This window comes from Myotis myotis, unplaced genomic scaffold (assembly GCF_014108235.1).
Source record: "Myotis myotis isolate mMyoMyo1 unplaced genomic scaffold, mMyoMyo1.p scaffold_m19_p_1, whole genome shotgun sequence".
NCBI lineage: Eukaryota > Metazoa > Chordata > Mammalia > Chiroptera > Vespertilionidae > Myotis > Myotis myotis.
In genome coordinates this window covers 161,426,243-161,440,556 of record NW_023416313.1, presented here as the reverse complement: position 1 = coordinate 161,440,556, position 14,314 = coordinate 161,426,243, and the positions used below count along the sequence as shown (strand labels likewise).

Genomic DNA, 14,314 nt, shown 5'->3' with positions numbered 1-14,314 from the left:
TTTAAGCACTGGCAGGTTAGTATTTTATTGAGATTGTCAACATCTTTAACAATGAATCAATATACTTTATTGCAAATAGGGAATGAGGCAGCTTCCCCAGGAATCTCTGGGAGGAGATTAAGAAACACAAAATCATGCCATTATCTTTTGAAGCTAGCACAGAAAAATATATCATACTCATACGTTTTATAAATAATTGCCAGTCTGGCCTAACCAACAATCTTTGGTAATAGTGCCTCTTGATAAATATAGACAGAAACTCCTTTTCAAACCAGAAAACATTCTAGCCCCATTTTAAAAGCAGACATCAGAGCCTGGCTGTGACAGTAAGAAAAGGAGAGAGGAGAGTACAAATGAGCCTGAAAACTCATAATTCAAGTTCATTCTGAGTGAGTTCCTTGATTCTGTCCATGCAATGATCAACAGCATTAATGAGTAAAGGGATCCAACTATCTTCTGGTTGTGGGGTTACATGACTCGCTCTGTGAATGGAATGGGGGGGAAAAAGAAATGAAATTTATTGTATTGTCAAAGGAAAACATATCTTCAACAGGAAGCACAGAGGAAATTAAATTAAGAAAAGGCAAGTTTCTCTGCAGAAGCTCAGTTGCTCCACAACTGAAGCTGAAAGAAAACTCCATACCCGCTCCTTCAAATGGGGGTTTGGGAGTTGAGAATGGCTGGACAGGTTTATTCTCAAACATCTATTTGGGGAGAAGTCCTCATACTCACCTTGTAATTTCAAGTGCCTTCTTTAGAACAGACACAAGTTTTGCAGCCTAGAAAAGAAACAGAGAAGGTTTATTTTTATGGTAAGGACTCACCCTGATTTTGGATTCTTTACTATTTAGCCAAATCTTAATAATACTGTTGCTACAACACTTTTACAAGATTTTTAACAAAATATTTTAAATTAATAAAACAGCAAAAGGAAGAATATAATCTGAATTTGTCCCAACTTCTGATAGTTCTAAACATATAGTAGAAACAACTGTTTTTCTTTTTAAAAATCTACGTATAACCCTGGCCAGTGTGGCTCAGTCAGTTGAGCACTGTCCTGTGTACCGAAAGGTTGCCGGTTTGATTCCTGGTCAGGGCACATGCCTGGGTTGCAGGTTCGGTCCCCAATAGGGGTGCATATTGAAGGCAAACAAGCTATGTTTCTCTCTCTCTCCCTTCCTCTCTCTTTAAAATCAATAATAAAAAATATTTTTTAAATCCTTATTCTTTTTTAAAAATCTACGTACAGAATTTTAAGAACACCAATGACAAGATAACATGAGGATGAATGTATGCCATCAATATATAATACATATTTTATATTTTTACTCAAGGTAATTGAGAAGGCATATTGCTAAAGATGTTTATTTCTTAGGAAGTCAATTTTTTAAAAGTGAATACAAATTTAAAAAGTTAATGCCCAAAAATATCCTATTCTCCTTCAAGGTGTTTGTATATTATGAAGATACTTTGATGTATCTAATTTCCACTATTTAACTTATCAAATATGATTAGGATTGATACATCTGATTATAGAATATAAGCCATTTGGCAGTTTACTTCTCCTTTCAATAATGTTAGAGATAAGAACTTGAGTTTGCCGAAACCGGTTTGGCTCAGTGGATAGAGCATCGGTCTGTGGACTGAGAGGTCCTGGGTTCGATTCCGGTCAAGGGCATGTACCTGGGTTGCGGGCACATCCCCAGTAGGAGATGTGCAGGAGGCAACTGATCGATGTTTCTCTCTCATCGATGTTTCTGACTCTCTGTCTCTCTCCCTTCCTCTCTGTAAAAAATCAATAAAATATATTTAAAAAAAAAAAAAAAGAACTTGAGTTTATAAAAATAAAACAGAACTCTCTCTAGCACAGAACCCAGGACTTCAAAGAATACAATATAATCAGATTTTATAAAGAACTTGATCCTCCATGGTTAAATCACATAATGTGTTTATATTAGAACAGAGTTGTTTTCTGGAACACGTATTTCTGCCTATAGCAGAAATTAGAAACAGGTGACTTCAGATGAGAAGATCTGAAAGCACTACAGTAATTAAGACATTCTCTTCAAAGAAGCATTTTCTAAGGTCTTTGGGTTTTTCTAAATGATTACCCAGGTGGTTATAGAAAACAGTACTACCAGAGCTCATGGCTATTATAATTCAGCAAATATTTATCAAGCACAAAACACATGTAAGAACCCTTTGTAATACTTTAAGCAATAAAAATAAATAAATAAAAACAAAACAAAACAACAACAGTGGTCACATTTAAAGAGAGAGCTGAACTTAGGAACCCCCTTAAAAAAAAAAAAACACATGTAAGAAATATATTACTGTTGTACTTATGTCCAAGTGTCACAAATGTATTTCCTACAGCTTAAAGAACATGCTAGTGATTGGTAAAATTCTACCAACTGGGTTTATCAACGCAGGTACTTACACTCATTCGCACAGTCGGGTGGCACATAGGTGGATATATACTTAGAGCCAAATCATCCACACTAAGGGCAGAAAGTAAAAATAACCATTAACAAAAAATGAAACAAAGCACAGCTATGTGGCTCTAGCACACAACTAAGGATGCCAACCAATAAGAAAATGACTGCCCCAGAAATGCCTATCAGTTCCTTAAATTGGGCAACCAATAAACAATCAACTCAACGGGTATTTACTGAACACATATATATCCTGTTTCACTAGGACAGTGATGGCGAACCTTTTGAGCTCAGCGTGTCAGCATTTTGAAAAACCCCAACTTAACTCTGGTGCCATGTCACATATAGAAATTTTTTGATCTTTGCAACCATAGTAAAACAAAGACTTATATTTTTGATATTTATTTTATGTATTTAAATGCCATTTAACAAAGAAAAATCAACCAAAAAAATGAGTTCGCGTGTCACCTCTGACACACGTGTCATAGGTTTGCCATCACTGCACTAGGAGAAGACATGATTCATTAAAAAATGTGAGGATCTGAAACCACCAATTTAATAACTAATATAGGAGGGGTTCGTCCATATAATGCCACCAAAGTGGGCACCACTTAACCAAGTGATCAAATTTAGTTCCACCAATAATGGGACAAATTGACATCACGTGACACTCAAAGTGACGCGATGAGAAGCCCAAAACACTCTTGCCAAAAAATCTTTAAGTTGAATATATGATCATGAAAAAACAGTCACATGAATCTAGATTGTTGAATATTCTACAAAGATTATTTTAAATTGTTAATGCCAATTTTTTAAAAATTGGATTTTTAAAAATGTCAATTAAGAAAAAGACTAAAAAAGACAGGGGTTGTTCTAGTTTCAAGAGACCACGGAGATGACCACCAAATGCAATGTGACACCAAGACAGAACGTAAGATTAAAAAAAATAAATTCTGTAAGATATTTTAGAGACAACTGAACAAATTTGAATATTAGATCATATTAATTTGTTCAATGTTAAATTTCTTGGCTATAATAAGAATAAAAGTATTTAAAGGTGAAATGTCACTGATGTCTGCAACTTACTCTCAAATGGTTCAGTGGGGAAAAATGGCACATCTATCTATAGAGAAATAAACCGATATAGAAAATAATGTGAATAATAAGTGAAGGATATGTGTGGGTGCTCGCTGCAATACTTTCTCAACTTTCCTGTAGGCTTGAAGATTTTCAAAATAAAAAGAAACTGGGGGAAAAACTGGGATGACAACACAAGCAGAGATCAGAATTGCTGCTCAGAATATCAGAACTGGTATTTCAAGTAGAGCTCACACTTACCTAGGGCTGATCTCATCAGAAATATCCACAATGTCATCCAGCTGGGCCACCTGGTCCTTCTTCCCATTCTCTGCCACTGAGATCCGGATTTTCTTCAGGCAGGCTTTGGATGCTCTCACCAGCGCAAGGCACGGGATTATCAGCTCTTGATCTTCCTCTGACCAATATGAGTCCTGATTGTTTGGACACCCCAACACATCATCCTGTTCATCACCATGGTTGTCAGAGTTGTTCTCATCATCATTCAAGAGGCCATGGTAAGGGTCACATTCTTCCACAGCCTAAGACATACCATCATTTATGTGAATGCCAAAAAAAAAAAAAGTCTGTTGTACTTTCAGCATCATGTCTGAGTTGTTCCAAACCTCAGCTAGCTACTTCACTAATGGCGACAGAGTTGGATCACTGCATAAACCCTCTCTCTCTCCTAGTCCAGCAATGGGACAGGGGAGTGGTACTAAATCACACACCAGCATGGGGTGCAGGTGGGAGATGGAGGATGGGAGTGAGGCTGGGACTTATTCGGCCAGTGCTCAGGACATCTCCTGTCTTTATAACCAATTCTCATCTACTAGTCACAGTTGCCTTCCAATGACCAGCAAAGATAGACGTCGTCTCACCTGCTCCATTTCCTCATGTGCATCCTTCACTAAATCCACACTCTTTGTCAGCATTAAAAGGGCTGCAGCTTTGTTATCTGTAAGTAAAAAATTAGAGGAGAAACCCAACAATTCTCTGATGTCTGCAAAGGGCAATCAACAATGTCCCCATTTGAAGGGAGTGCCAAGGACATTCAACAAGGCCAGTGGTTTAATGTAAAATTCTCACATACATCCTCTGGATATCAAAACAGGGGGCTAAAAAGCTTATCATTCACTGCAAGTAAAATGGTCACAAGGTGTTTCTCAATGGTCCTCTTGAATGACCACAATTTTTGACCTAGCTGGTTCTACCTCATAACTGCTTCAGTATGTCTCATAATATTGAACCTGGGGCCAGGGCCAGTATGGCTCAGTTGGTTGGGCATCGCCCCATGTACCAAAAGGTCACCAGTTAGATTCCCAGTCAGGAACATGCCCAGGCTGTGGGCTCAATCCCCAGCAGGGGGGGTTGCAGGAGGCAGGTGATCTGATTGATGTTTCTCTCTCACATTGGTTTCCCTCTCTCTCTCTTTCTTCCTCCCTCTCAAAAATAAATAAAAGCTTCTTTTTTTTTTTTTTTAAAGAAAAGAAATACTGATTCTGGGGCAGGCAGGACCAGGAGAATAAGCCATATGGGTTCAATAAGAAGCAGAGCCACAGCAAACCGAGTTTGAATTAAGAAATATGAGAACTAAAAAGACTGGCAGAAAGTATTCATACCTATCTTTTGCTATTGGTAATAAAGTATATATATTTGACTAAACTCTTTATGTAAGTTAAAATATATATATGGTACAAAACTGGAAGCTAGTATGAGAGGTCTGTCTGCTTTGGCCATCAGAGTCAATGACCCACTTCCCACTCTTACCCACCTCTTGGTATCTGAGGCACCTGCTCGCACGCAACCCAGACATTGTTGCAAGAAATAAGGTCATTGTTCTCAGGGCTGAGGAAAGGAATCAATAAGGACATATCAATAATCTAGGTTCCTGTCCTAAAGAGCTCCTTCCTCCTGGTTATTACTCTCAGTTACACTACAATTTTGCTGTTGAACTGAGCTTTTATCCCTTCCTGATACAAGGAACCCCATTAACTAATACTCAACCGTGGCATCACTACCTCTGAGCTGGAGTGGTGCAAAGCACTTCCACAAGCTGAGCCATGCCATCCACGATGTCCAAAGTGGCGCTCCGAACCAGCTTCCTCAGAGTGATTCCTGTAGCCAAACCCAAAGACTAAGCAGCCGGTCTTCTTTCCAGAAGCCAACATCTACTTTCCTCAAGAGTGTAAGCACTACAGAACTTAAGGTAATGTGCACGCACATGCTGTAATTGGAGTACCCACACAAAACAGGTCGACTTATGTCCCCATGTCATTTTCTTGCTCTTCCCACCGTTCCCGACTGCTGATTATAAGAAAGGCATGGCCCTAGCTGGTTTGGCTCAGTGGATAGAGCGCCGGCCTGCAGGTCCCAGGTTCGATTCTGGTCAAGGGCACATGCCTGGGTTGCGGACTCTATCCCCAGTAGGCAGCTGATCAATGATTCTCTCTCATCATTGATGTTTCTATCTTTCCTTTCCCTTCCTCTCTGAAATCAATAAAAGTAAAAAATAAAAAAGACATGGAAGCCACTTAATGTATAAGGAAACTCAGCAATAGAGTGTGATATAATATGGGTGGAGACTGGGGATAGCTTGGGCCTGGGTATGGGGTGAGACTTAGCCAGCATCTGTGATGGTATATTGGGTTAGAGAGGAAGGAGCTAGTGAGAATGAGAAACCTTAGAGTCAGGTAAGGCGAGGGGGATGGGAACACAGCATCTATAGCTGAAGGCTTATTTACAGAGGTCACTTCCATTATGAAGTTATCTTTGCATTTTATGAGGAAGTTACATTACCTGCTCAAATTGAGGGCAAGGTAAAGTTTCAGTACATAAGCTGTCACATTAGCCAAGGTCTACCCAATGTTTATGTGTGACAGTGACTTACCCTGATCCTTGGGAAGCGAATAGTATACTGCAATAATTGCCTTGATGGCAGCATGGACTTGTTCACAGAGCCTCTGGGCTTCCTATGAAGAGGTAGACCAATTTCAGAATGAAAAACGAAATGGATTAGATCAATCTGGTCAACTCTTCTACTCTGGAAGAGAGAAGACAACGGTATAACATCACAAACCCTTTCTGAAGTCCTAGTATGAGTTAGGCCTTGTCCTATTCTCATCACATACTAGAGAGAAGTTAGCCGGACACCAGGTACTGAGCTGGTAATTCAATAAAACATGAAGAAACAGCTGGAAAAACTTATTCTTGATTTCTGCTGTGAAATATTCACCTTATCTTAGACCAGGAATTGGCCAACTATGGACCCCTGGGCCAAGTCAGGTGCACTGCCAGGTTTTTTTAAATAGTGTTACCGGTACACAGTCATACTCTTTTGTTTACATATTATCTATAGTTGTGTTTGCACTACAAGGGCAGAGTTGCATCACTGGCCTGCAAAGCGTAAATATTTATTATCTGGCCCTTTACAGAAAAAGTTTGCCCATCCTCTTAGACCATTAACCAGGTGTCTGTCTCTCTCTTTCTCTAGTTCTGCAGGATCATAATATGCCTAAAGGTAATAATGGACTCTACAATGTTCAGTGTTGACTATTTGCCTTCTAAGCAGACACTGACTTTCACTTATCTTCCTTGTCCTCATTTAGCTGCTAAATTTTAAGCCAGTGCTATGCAAAATGTGCTCTACAGAATGGTGCCAGTCCCCAAACTGCTTACTAGTCTGGGATGGATAAGGACAGTGACTGAGAGTGTTTAGAAACTTTTATGGCAATTTGACATTCCTTCAACATCCAAATACATAAGTTTATAAAAGGAAATGTCCATATGGAACTGAAATTAAAAATAATATAACTATTATTCAGTAAGACTAGCATGCTGAGATCCTAAGCAATTGTGATTCAAATATATATAATTCAAATAAAACCAAATTCTAATTTTCCATCTGAGTGAAACCACTGACCTAAGAATGTACAGAAAATAGTTCTATGCTGCCTCCTCACGGTATCTTACTAGCTGTGAATTTTAGCAGCAAGTCCTAAGAATATTTGAAAGAAGGGAGTTGGCAGGTAAGAAAAACAAGGTATTATTACTAACTCCCTTTGAAATAAATATTGACTTTCTTCCACAAAGTTTTTCAAGTGCTCTCATATAATTAATCTCATTTCCTCATCACAGATCTCTGAGTTATGTAGGGGGAGAGAGTTTATCATTGTAGGTGCAGCAAGAGTATTTTTCCATTTCAAAACATCTGGAAATATAGATTGATTAAGAAAACGAAACTATTAACTGCGAAAATCAAATAAGGCAATGAGTATGCCATTTTTAAATAAATTTATCCCAAATTCAGTATACCTAGCTCTAGAAAAACTGGGCATAGAGCACACTTGGTCACAGTTGACATGTTTATTTTCATTAGTTTTATAATAAAGGGGTTATTAAATGCATAAAGTCTTTGTTCTAGCAATTCCACTTCCTGGAATTGTTTTTGTTGTTGTTGCATATGTGTGTGGTTTTGTTTTGTTTTTTTACCAATATACACACATATACCAAGAATGTATTAGGCAATTTACAGCACTGTTTATAATAGCTACAAATTGGAAACAGCTTAAATGTCTACATAGAGTACTGGCTACCTGAATTATGGTTATATGCTCTCTACTGAATACCTTGCAGCCATTACAAAGAAATGATCAACTTTATATGTGCTGCTGAGAATCAATTTGCAAACTATATTGTTAATTTTTAAAACATTTTTTAAATAGTTTTATTGATTTTTTACAGAGAGGAAGAGAGAGGGAGAGAGAGTTACATCAATCAGCTGCCTCCTGCACACTCCCCACTGGGGATGTGCCCGAAACCAAGGTACATGCCCTTGACCAGAATCGAACCTGGGACCCTTCAGTCCGCAGGCCGACGCTCTACCCACTGAGCCAAACCGGCCAGGGTGTTAATTTTTTTTAAAAAAGATCCAGAAAAGTGTTTATGGCATTCTGTCATTTGTGTAAAAAGAAGCAGGCATATATACATAAATGTGCATATGCATAGAATACTTATGAGCAATTCAAAAGGAACTAGGGAACGGAGAAATAAACTTTGTAGCACACTTAACTTTGATATCTTTTAAATTTTATACTGTATACATTGTTACTGATTAATATAAAAATAATTGAATATAAAAAGGGATGTAGCGTAACAAAAAAGGTGTATAGCTTAGACATCAGATAGATCCTAATTTAAATCCTAACTCACTGCTTATACACCTTAACCCTAGCCTCTGAGCCTGCTGACTCATCTGCTAGATGGGGGTGAGTTATGGGAAAACAAATAGCAAGTGCTTAAATGACCAGAAAGGTAATAAGCTGAACCAGTTCTACTTAGAAGACCAGCCTACTCCAGGCCAGGCCCTGCACGTGGCAATGTGGTCCTCACAACAATCCTGGGGGGTGAGAACTGCAGTCCTGTTTGACAGATAAGAAGAATAAGTCCCCTGGCTGAGCTCAGAGGTGGAAAGATGGAGAGAGGATTCCTAAGGAATCAGGAGGCAGCACAGGAACGCAAAGCCCACCTGCGCGGACGGCGGTGGCCGCGGGAGTCGAGCGAAGACTTCGGTGAGAGTCGTGGCTTCCCTGGACACCGTCTCAGCTGCCTCATCTGGGGGCGACAGCGGGGAGGGCAGGCGCCGGTCAGTGCCCACAGGGCCCGGCTGCCGCGGCTGCGCGGACTTTAAGATAACGCGCTCCTCTCCACCCCTGCTGGCTGAGAGGTCTCAAAGCACCTCCAAAAACCGGTGTTCACAGTTTCACCCTCCGAGGTGCCGACGGCGGGCCCGGTGAGGCCCCCGCAGAGAGGATGCGGGGGAGGGGAGAGAGGGAGGGGCCAGGCGGGCCGCTGGGAGCAGACGGGAGGTGGGGGTCCCCAGCAGCAGGGGCACTCACTGAGTCGGCGCCAAAACGTCTCCCGGCTGAACTCCTTGGCGGTCTCCAGGGCTTCGCCCACTGGGTGGGTGGGGGGCATGCGCCCGCGGGCAGTGGCGGAAGGAAGAGCAGAGGTGACCGGAGCCGCCTGGGCCCCCGACCCCCGCCTCCTCCGCCCGGCCTCCCTCCCCGGCACCCAGACCCCCGCTACGCCGCCCGACCCCCGCCACAGCTGGGCCTCTTCCCGACCCAAGCCCGTCCCTACGGTCGCCCGTCCCAACGGCGTCCGCTCACCCCGCACTCCGGGCAAGAGTAGCCGCAGGTCCCCGGCTAAATGCCGCAGCTGCTCCAGAGGCGGGGAAAGGGAGGGCGCTGCAGGGGCCGCCGCGCTCGCCATCTCCGGAGACGGCCTGGGGCCGGCAGGCAGGGCGCCGAGGCAGCTGCCGGGGCCGGGGCCGCACTGCTGCGGCCGCTCCACTTCCGGCGTCACAGACCCGGGTCCTTTCCGGCAACAAACCGCCCCGCCCGCCCCAGACCAGGCCACGCCTCCCATGGCCCGCCCCCGAGGAGTTACTTCCTTTTTTATTTTTAATTTCAGAGAGGAAGGGAGAGGGGAAAACATTAATAATGAGAATCATTGATCGGCTGCCTCCTGCACACCCCGCACTGGGGATTGAGCCTGCAACCCCGGCTTGTGCCCTGACCGGCCGGCAATCACACGGTGACCTCCGGTTCATAGGTCTACGTCTAAGCTTAACCACTGAGCCATACTGGCCAGACTATTTCCATTTTTTAAAAATGTTTTTATTGATTTTATTTTTAGAGATGAAGGGCGAGGGACAGATAGAAACATCCATTGGCTGCCTCCTGCATGCCCCCTACTGGAGATAGAGTCTGCAACCGGGGCATGTGCCTAACGGGGAATTCAACCCAGGACTTCTTGGTGCACAGGATAACCAACTGAGCCACACGGGCTGGGACGAGTTATTTCCTATTGTCATTCATTTACTGTATTTGATTGATTGAAACTCCCCCTCCCCCACTGAAGAAGCGGAGGCCCCAGCCTGCCGTTAAAGCAGACTGAGAGCTAATAGTGCCAGGGTAGTCAGGGTCAGGTCCAAGTTCACACTGGTTCTCCGACTCTAAAGTGGCACCCTTGACTGCTGAGTTCCAGACACTGTGCTCGGTACTTTACATGAGTTAGCCCTAAAAACACTGGGCCTCAGATACGCCCATACACACCCAGCCCCTGTCCTCTACCCTTCACAGAAGTAAATCAACCCTTTGCCTTCTTGGGGAAGGAAGGAATCATAGCATCATTTAGAGACTCCTCTGCAAGTCCATTCTGCAGGAATCAGTAGTGGGTAATCACCCAACCCCTAGGCAGCCAAGGAGCAGCAGCTCCCTGAAGCTTGCCCACCAGTGTTGGCCTTCCACCTGCTGCTGGGGCAGAGGCCTGGGCGACAGAGGTAGATGGTGAGACATGGCCTTCAGGAGCTCAGGTGGCTTTTTAGCTGCACTGTAAAGGTGACAAGCTCCTTGGAGTTCAGTGTCCATACGCGATGAATGAGAACAGGTGTCAACAGTGTCAACCAGGTCCGCAAAGGGGAGAAGAAAAAAGCTAGAGTGCCATATGCCCTCTGAAGAAAATAGCAGGCATAAATCTGCCAGATGTATAGCAGTAACACAAAAAGGTAAACAGGAATAATTTTCAAGTATTTTCCTTGACGGAGATGAGACCTGAAGTTGTGACCATAGCACCGCTGCAGCAAGCTCCAACACAGGTAAGCCATCAAGGGGATGTTAAAAAATGCCAACTGGAAAGAGGAGAACATCATCATTAGTTTACTAGCAAGCCCTCAGAGGCGTCAGGGCCAGGGCTCACTAATATATTAGGTAGCTCCTAAGAATATGCTGCTTTCCCTCTTGGGGGGTTAACTCTCTGATTCTTTATGCTTCAATCACACTTGCTTATATCACAACAGTTGACTTATGGTTAGTTGTATATTTGGGCCTGTATCCTTTCTTTCATTTTAAAGGCAAGTATCACTTCACTTATCTTGAAGCCCTCGATAATGTTTAAGGAGGAAATGAATTGAATATGTATGCATACACACGCTCACATGCTTTGTTGGCAGAGGGAGGGGGTTACTTGGGTATCAATATTTTTTTAATCTCTGTATTTTTATTTGAAGTACCATGATGATTACTGGAATACAAATTAGAAGGTTTAAGTTATAATCCAGGTTTAGCTGCTGTACCATTCATTCATCATCCATTATGTGGCAAGCCCTGTGCAACACTTTAGGCCTGGGACATACTGGTAAACAAGTCAGAAAAGATGCATTATAGAGCTTGAATTCTAACAGGGATAACCCCCCCTCCCCTCAAAAAAATTAATTACAGATTTTGAGAAAATCTAGAAAGAAAATAAGAGGGTAAATGGCAGACGAACTCTCTGAGGCCTGAAGTACAGGAATGAGTCAATGGGAGGAAGTGCATTCCTGAAGAAGGATCAAATGAAAAGCCCAGAGGTAGGTGAGGTCTTGGCCTATTTAAAGCCAATGGCCTAAAACATGATGAGCCAGGTGGAAATTTGGGCAATCAGCAGGACCCCGATCATGTCACTGCTCTGCTTAAAGCAGAGGTGGGGAACGTCCAGCCTGCAGGTCGTATAAGGCCTGTGAAATCATTTGGTCTGGCCCTGCCAAGGCCTTAGAGGTGAGTTAAATGTTTGACCAAGCATAGCAGGCTAATTTTTAAGGTAATAATTTTGCATGGCCCTGACTTAAATTAGGGTGGTAATAATGAGATGGAGAGAAGTGGTGGATTCAAGATATATATAGGAGACAGAGCAAACAAGGTATTACTTGCTAGAAAGAATATGAGAGAAGGGGAAGGATTGGAGATACATCTTAAAGAAATTGGGTAAATTGTGGAGCCATTTAGTAAAATTAAAATTAACTAGAGAGGAACAAATTTGGGGGTAGAAATTAAAGGTCCTATTAAAAGTATACTTTTAAATTGAGATGCTTGTTAGATATCTAAGGGAAGACGAGAAGTGACAGCTGGATATATAGGCACTTGGAGTGCAGAGAACAGGTCTAGATCAGAGATACAGATTTGGGAGTCATGAGCCTAGATGTAGTTAAGATCCATCATTAATGTACTACTATTCAAGTATGAATATATACCCACCCTTTGGTACGGTTCAGGTTTTACTTGGTACAAGAGTGCTCCTGAGAGACAACCTCCATTTACATAACAAAAAGACTGAACTGGACCCAGACGTATACACATAGGAAATGCAGCTTTATAGAGAACGTTCGGGCCTATGGCCAGTTTGCAGAGGTCTTCCCTATTTGTTTAGCTCTAATCCTGCTGATCATGTTTACTACCCTGTTTGAACATTGTTCAAACTCATTTTGAACAATGTTTTTGGATCTCTTCCAAAACTCCAGATCATTACCTCCAGATTTTGGTCGATTAGTCCCCTTAAGTGAGTAAAATAAATGGTTAGGTAAATATCTTTCAAACCTATTTATAGAGATTTGCTATGGGTCAGGGTTTTGTTTGCGTGTGTGTTTGTTTTAAAGGTATTTCGATCAAAATGTAAATCAAATGTATCAGTGTTTCCAAAACAAGTATACCAATAAGACATTACTAGGAAACCCAGGGCTAGTTTTGCCCAGTGCAGCTTCCAGTGGTTAACTGAATACTTTTCTTATATGTGTCATTTTCCTTTCCTCCTTCTGAAATATTTTCCTGCTTCATTTTCATAATCAATTTTGGTTTAATCAGAAGTCTATCCTTTATTCTACCATAAGTCCCTTATTTCATTCATTTTGTCAATAAAAAGCACGGTGAAACAAGCAACAGAAGCCAAAACCTCTTTCCCCTCTTATAAACCCTGTCTACCAAAAATGTATTTTAGATGTTTACATGAGAATGGTGGAAGAGCGTAGGCAGTACTCAAAAGGCAAACAAAATACCAGTTATTAAATACTGCCTGCCAGTAAATTAGGAAACATGATCTATGGCAGTGATGGCGAACCTTTTGAGCTCGGCATGTCACCATTTTGAAAAACCCTAACTTAACTCTGGTGCCGTGTCACATATAGAAATTTTTTGATATTTGCAACCATAGTAAAACAAAGATTTATATTTTTGATATTTATTTTATATATTTAAATGCCATTTAACAAAGAAAAAGCAACCAAAAAGATGAGTTCGCGTGTCACCTCTGACACGCGTGTCATAGGTTCGCCATCACTGATCTATGGTATCTAATTTGGGATTTTGAATTTAATTCTTAAGTGTTACACAATTAGTCTGACAAAGTCAAGATGTTCTTAAGTTGCTTTTCTGACTTCTTACCTGGAGAATTCCAACCACAAATGTTAAACTGCCTTGTAGGAAACGCCCATCAACAAAGATCCCAAAGGAAAAGCAGCAACCCATTTTGCCTTTAGTAATTTCACCAATGAACCATGGTCCTGAAGAAGAAGTGGAGAGGGAAGATTAAATAACTATGACTCTGATTACATACATCACAAGATGCATTTGCAGGAATAACGAAGAAATATGAGACTAGTCATCTATAAGCATTTTATTTACATAGCTTTTTTTCTTTGCTAATCTCTATGCTGCACCCGATATCCTAGCTAACCAACTAACTATTTGCTCCTTTACTCCATATTTCTCTGGATTATGAAATCATCTGAGTACATACTATACCTGGACAAGATATGTAGCTTGTAACTCCAGAAACATACAGGAGTGTATTCACAAATCTTAGGAGATTCTGTTGCAGTAATTACGTCAATACAATTCATTAACATTTCCTTTAAGAAGCAAAGAGGTGCTAAAACCGGTTTGGCTCAGTGGATAGAGCGTCAGCCTGCGGACTGAAAGGTCCCAGGTTCG

At 41.7% G+C, this 14,314-nt stretch overlaps 2 protein-coding genes across 11 annotated transcripts in view; both read right to left on the bottom strand.

The window, feature by feature from the left end:
* On the bottom strand, positions 1 to 9,816 carry CCNDBP1 (cyclin D1 binding protein 1). Of its 2 annotated transcripts, XM_036299062.1 has the most exons (11): positions 9,683 to 9,816; positions 9,410 to 9,469; positions 9,040 to 9,125; positions 6,403 to 6,484; positions 5,534 to 5,630; positions 5,287 to 5,360; positions 4,394 to 4,470; positions 3,774 to 4,054; positions 2,441 to 2,501; positions 733 to 779; positions 1 to 482 (listed from the first exon to the last, which is right to left on the bottom strand). In XM_036299062.1, the coding sequence occupies exons 1-11, from the start codon at positions 9,783 to 9,785 to the stop codon at positions 368 to 370; spliced, it is 1,083 nt and encodes a 360-aa protein (XP_036154955.1). In that variant the 5' UTR covers positions 9,786 to 9,816; the 3' UTR covers positions 1 to 367. The 2 variants fall into 2 exon arrangements, with proteins under 2 accessions (XP_036154955.1, XP_036154963.1); XM_036299070.1 differs by lacking the exon at positions 9,410 to 9,469 and having other exon boundaries at positions 9,683 to 9,810.
* The window catches only part of TMEM62 (transmembrane protein 62), a 54,753-nt gene continuing 44,879 nt past the window's right edge, over positions 4,441 to 14,314 (bottom strand). For 4 of the 9 annotated variants that reach the window (XM_036299031.1, XM_036299042.1, XM_036299052.1 and 1 more), the window contains 2 exons: positions 13,766 to 13,884; positions 10,200 to 11,205 (listed from right to left, as the gene is read on the bottom strand). In XM_036299031.1, the coding sequence (XP_036154924.1) occupies positions 10,879 to 11,205; positions 13,766 to 13,884 (446 nt within the window). In that variant the 3' untranslated portion in view covers positions 10,200 to 10,878. Of the gene's footprint in view, positions 4,471 to 5,286; positions 5,361 to 6,402; positions 6,556 to 9,039; positions 9,126 to 9,409; positions 9,470 to 9,682; positions 11,206 to 13,765; positions 13,885 to 14,314 lie in introns of those variants that run through there. The other 5 variants (XM_036299026.1, XM_036299028.1, XM_036299037.1 and 2 more) reach the window with 3 other exon arrangements.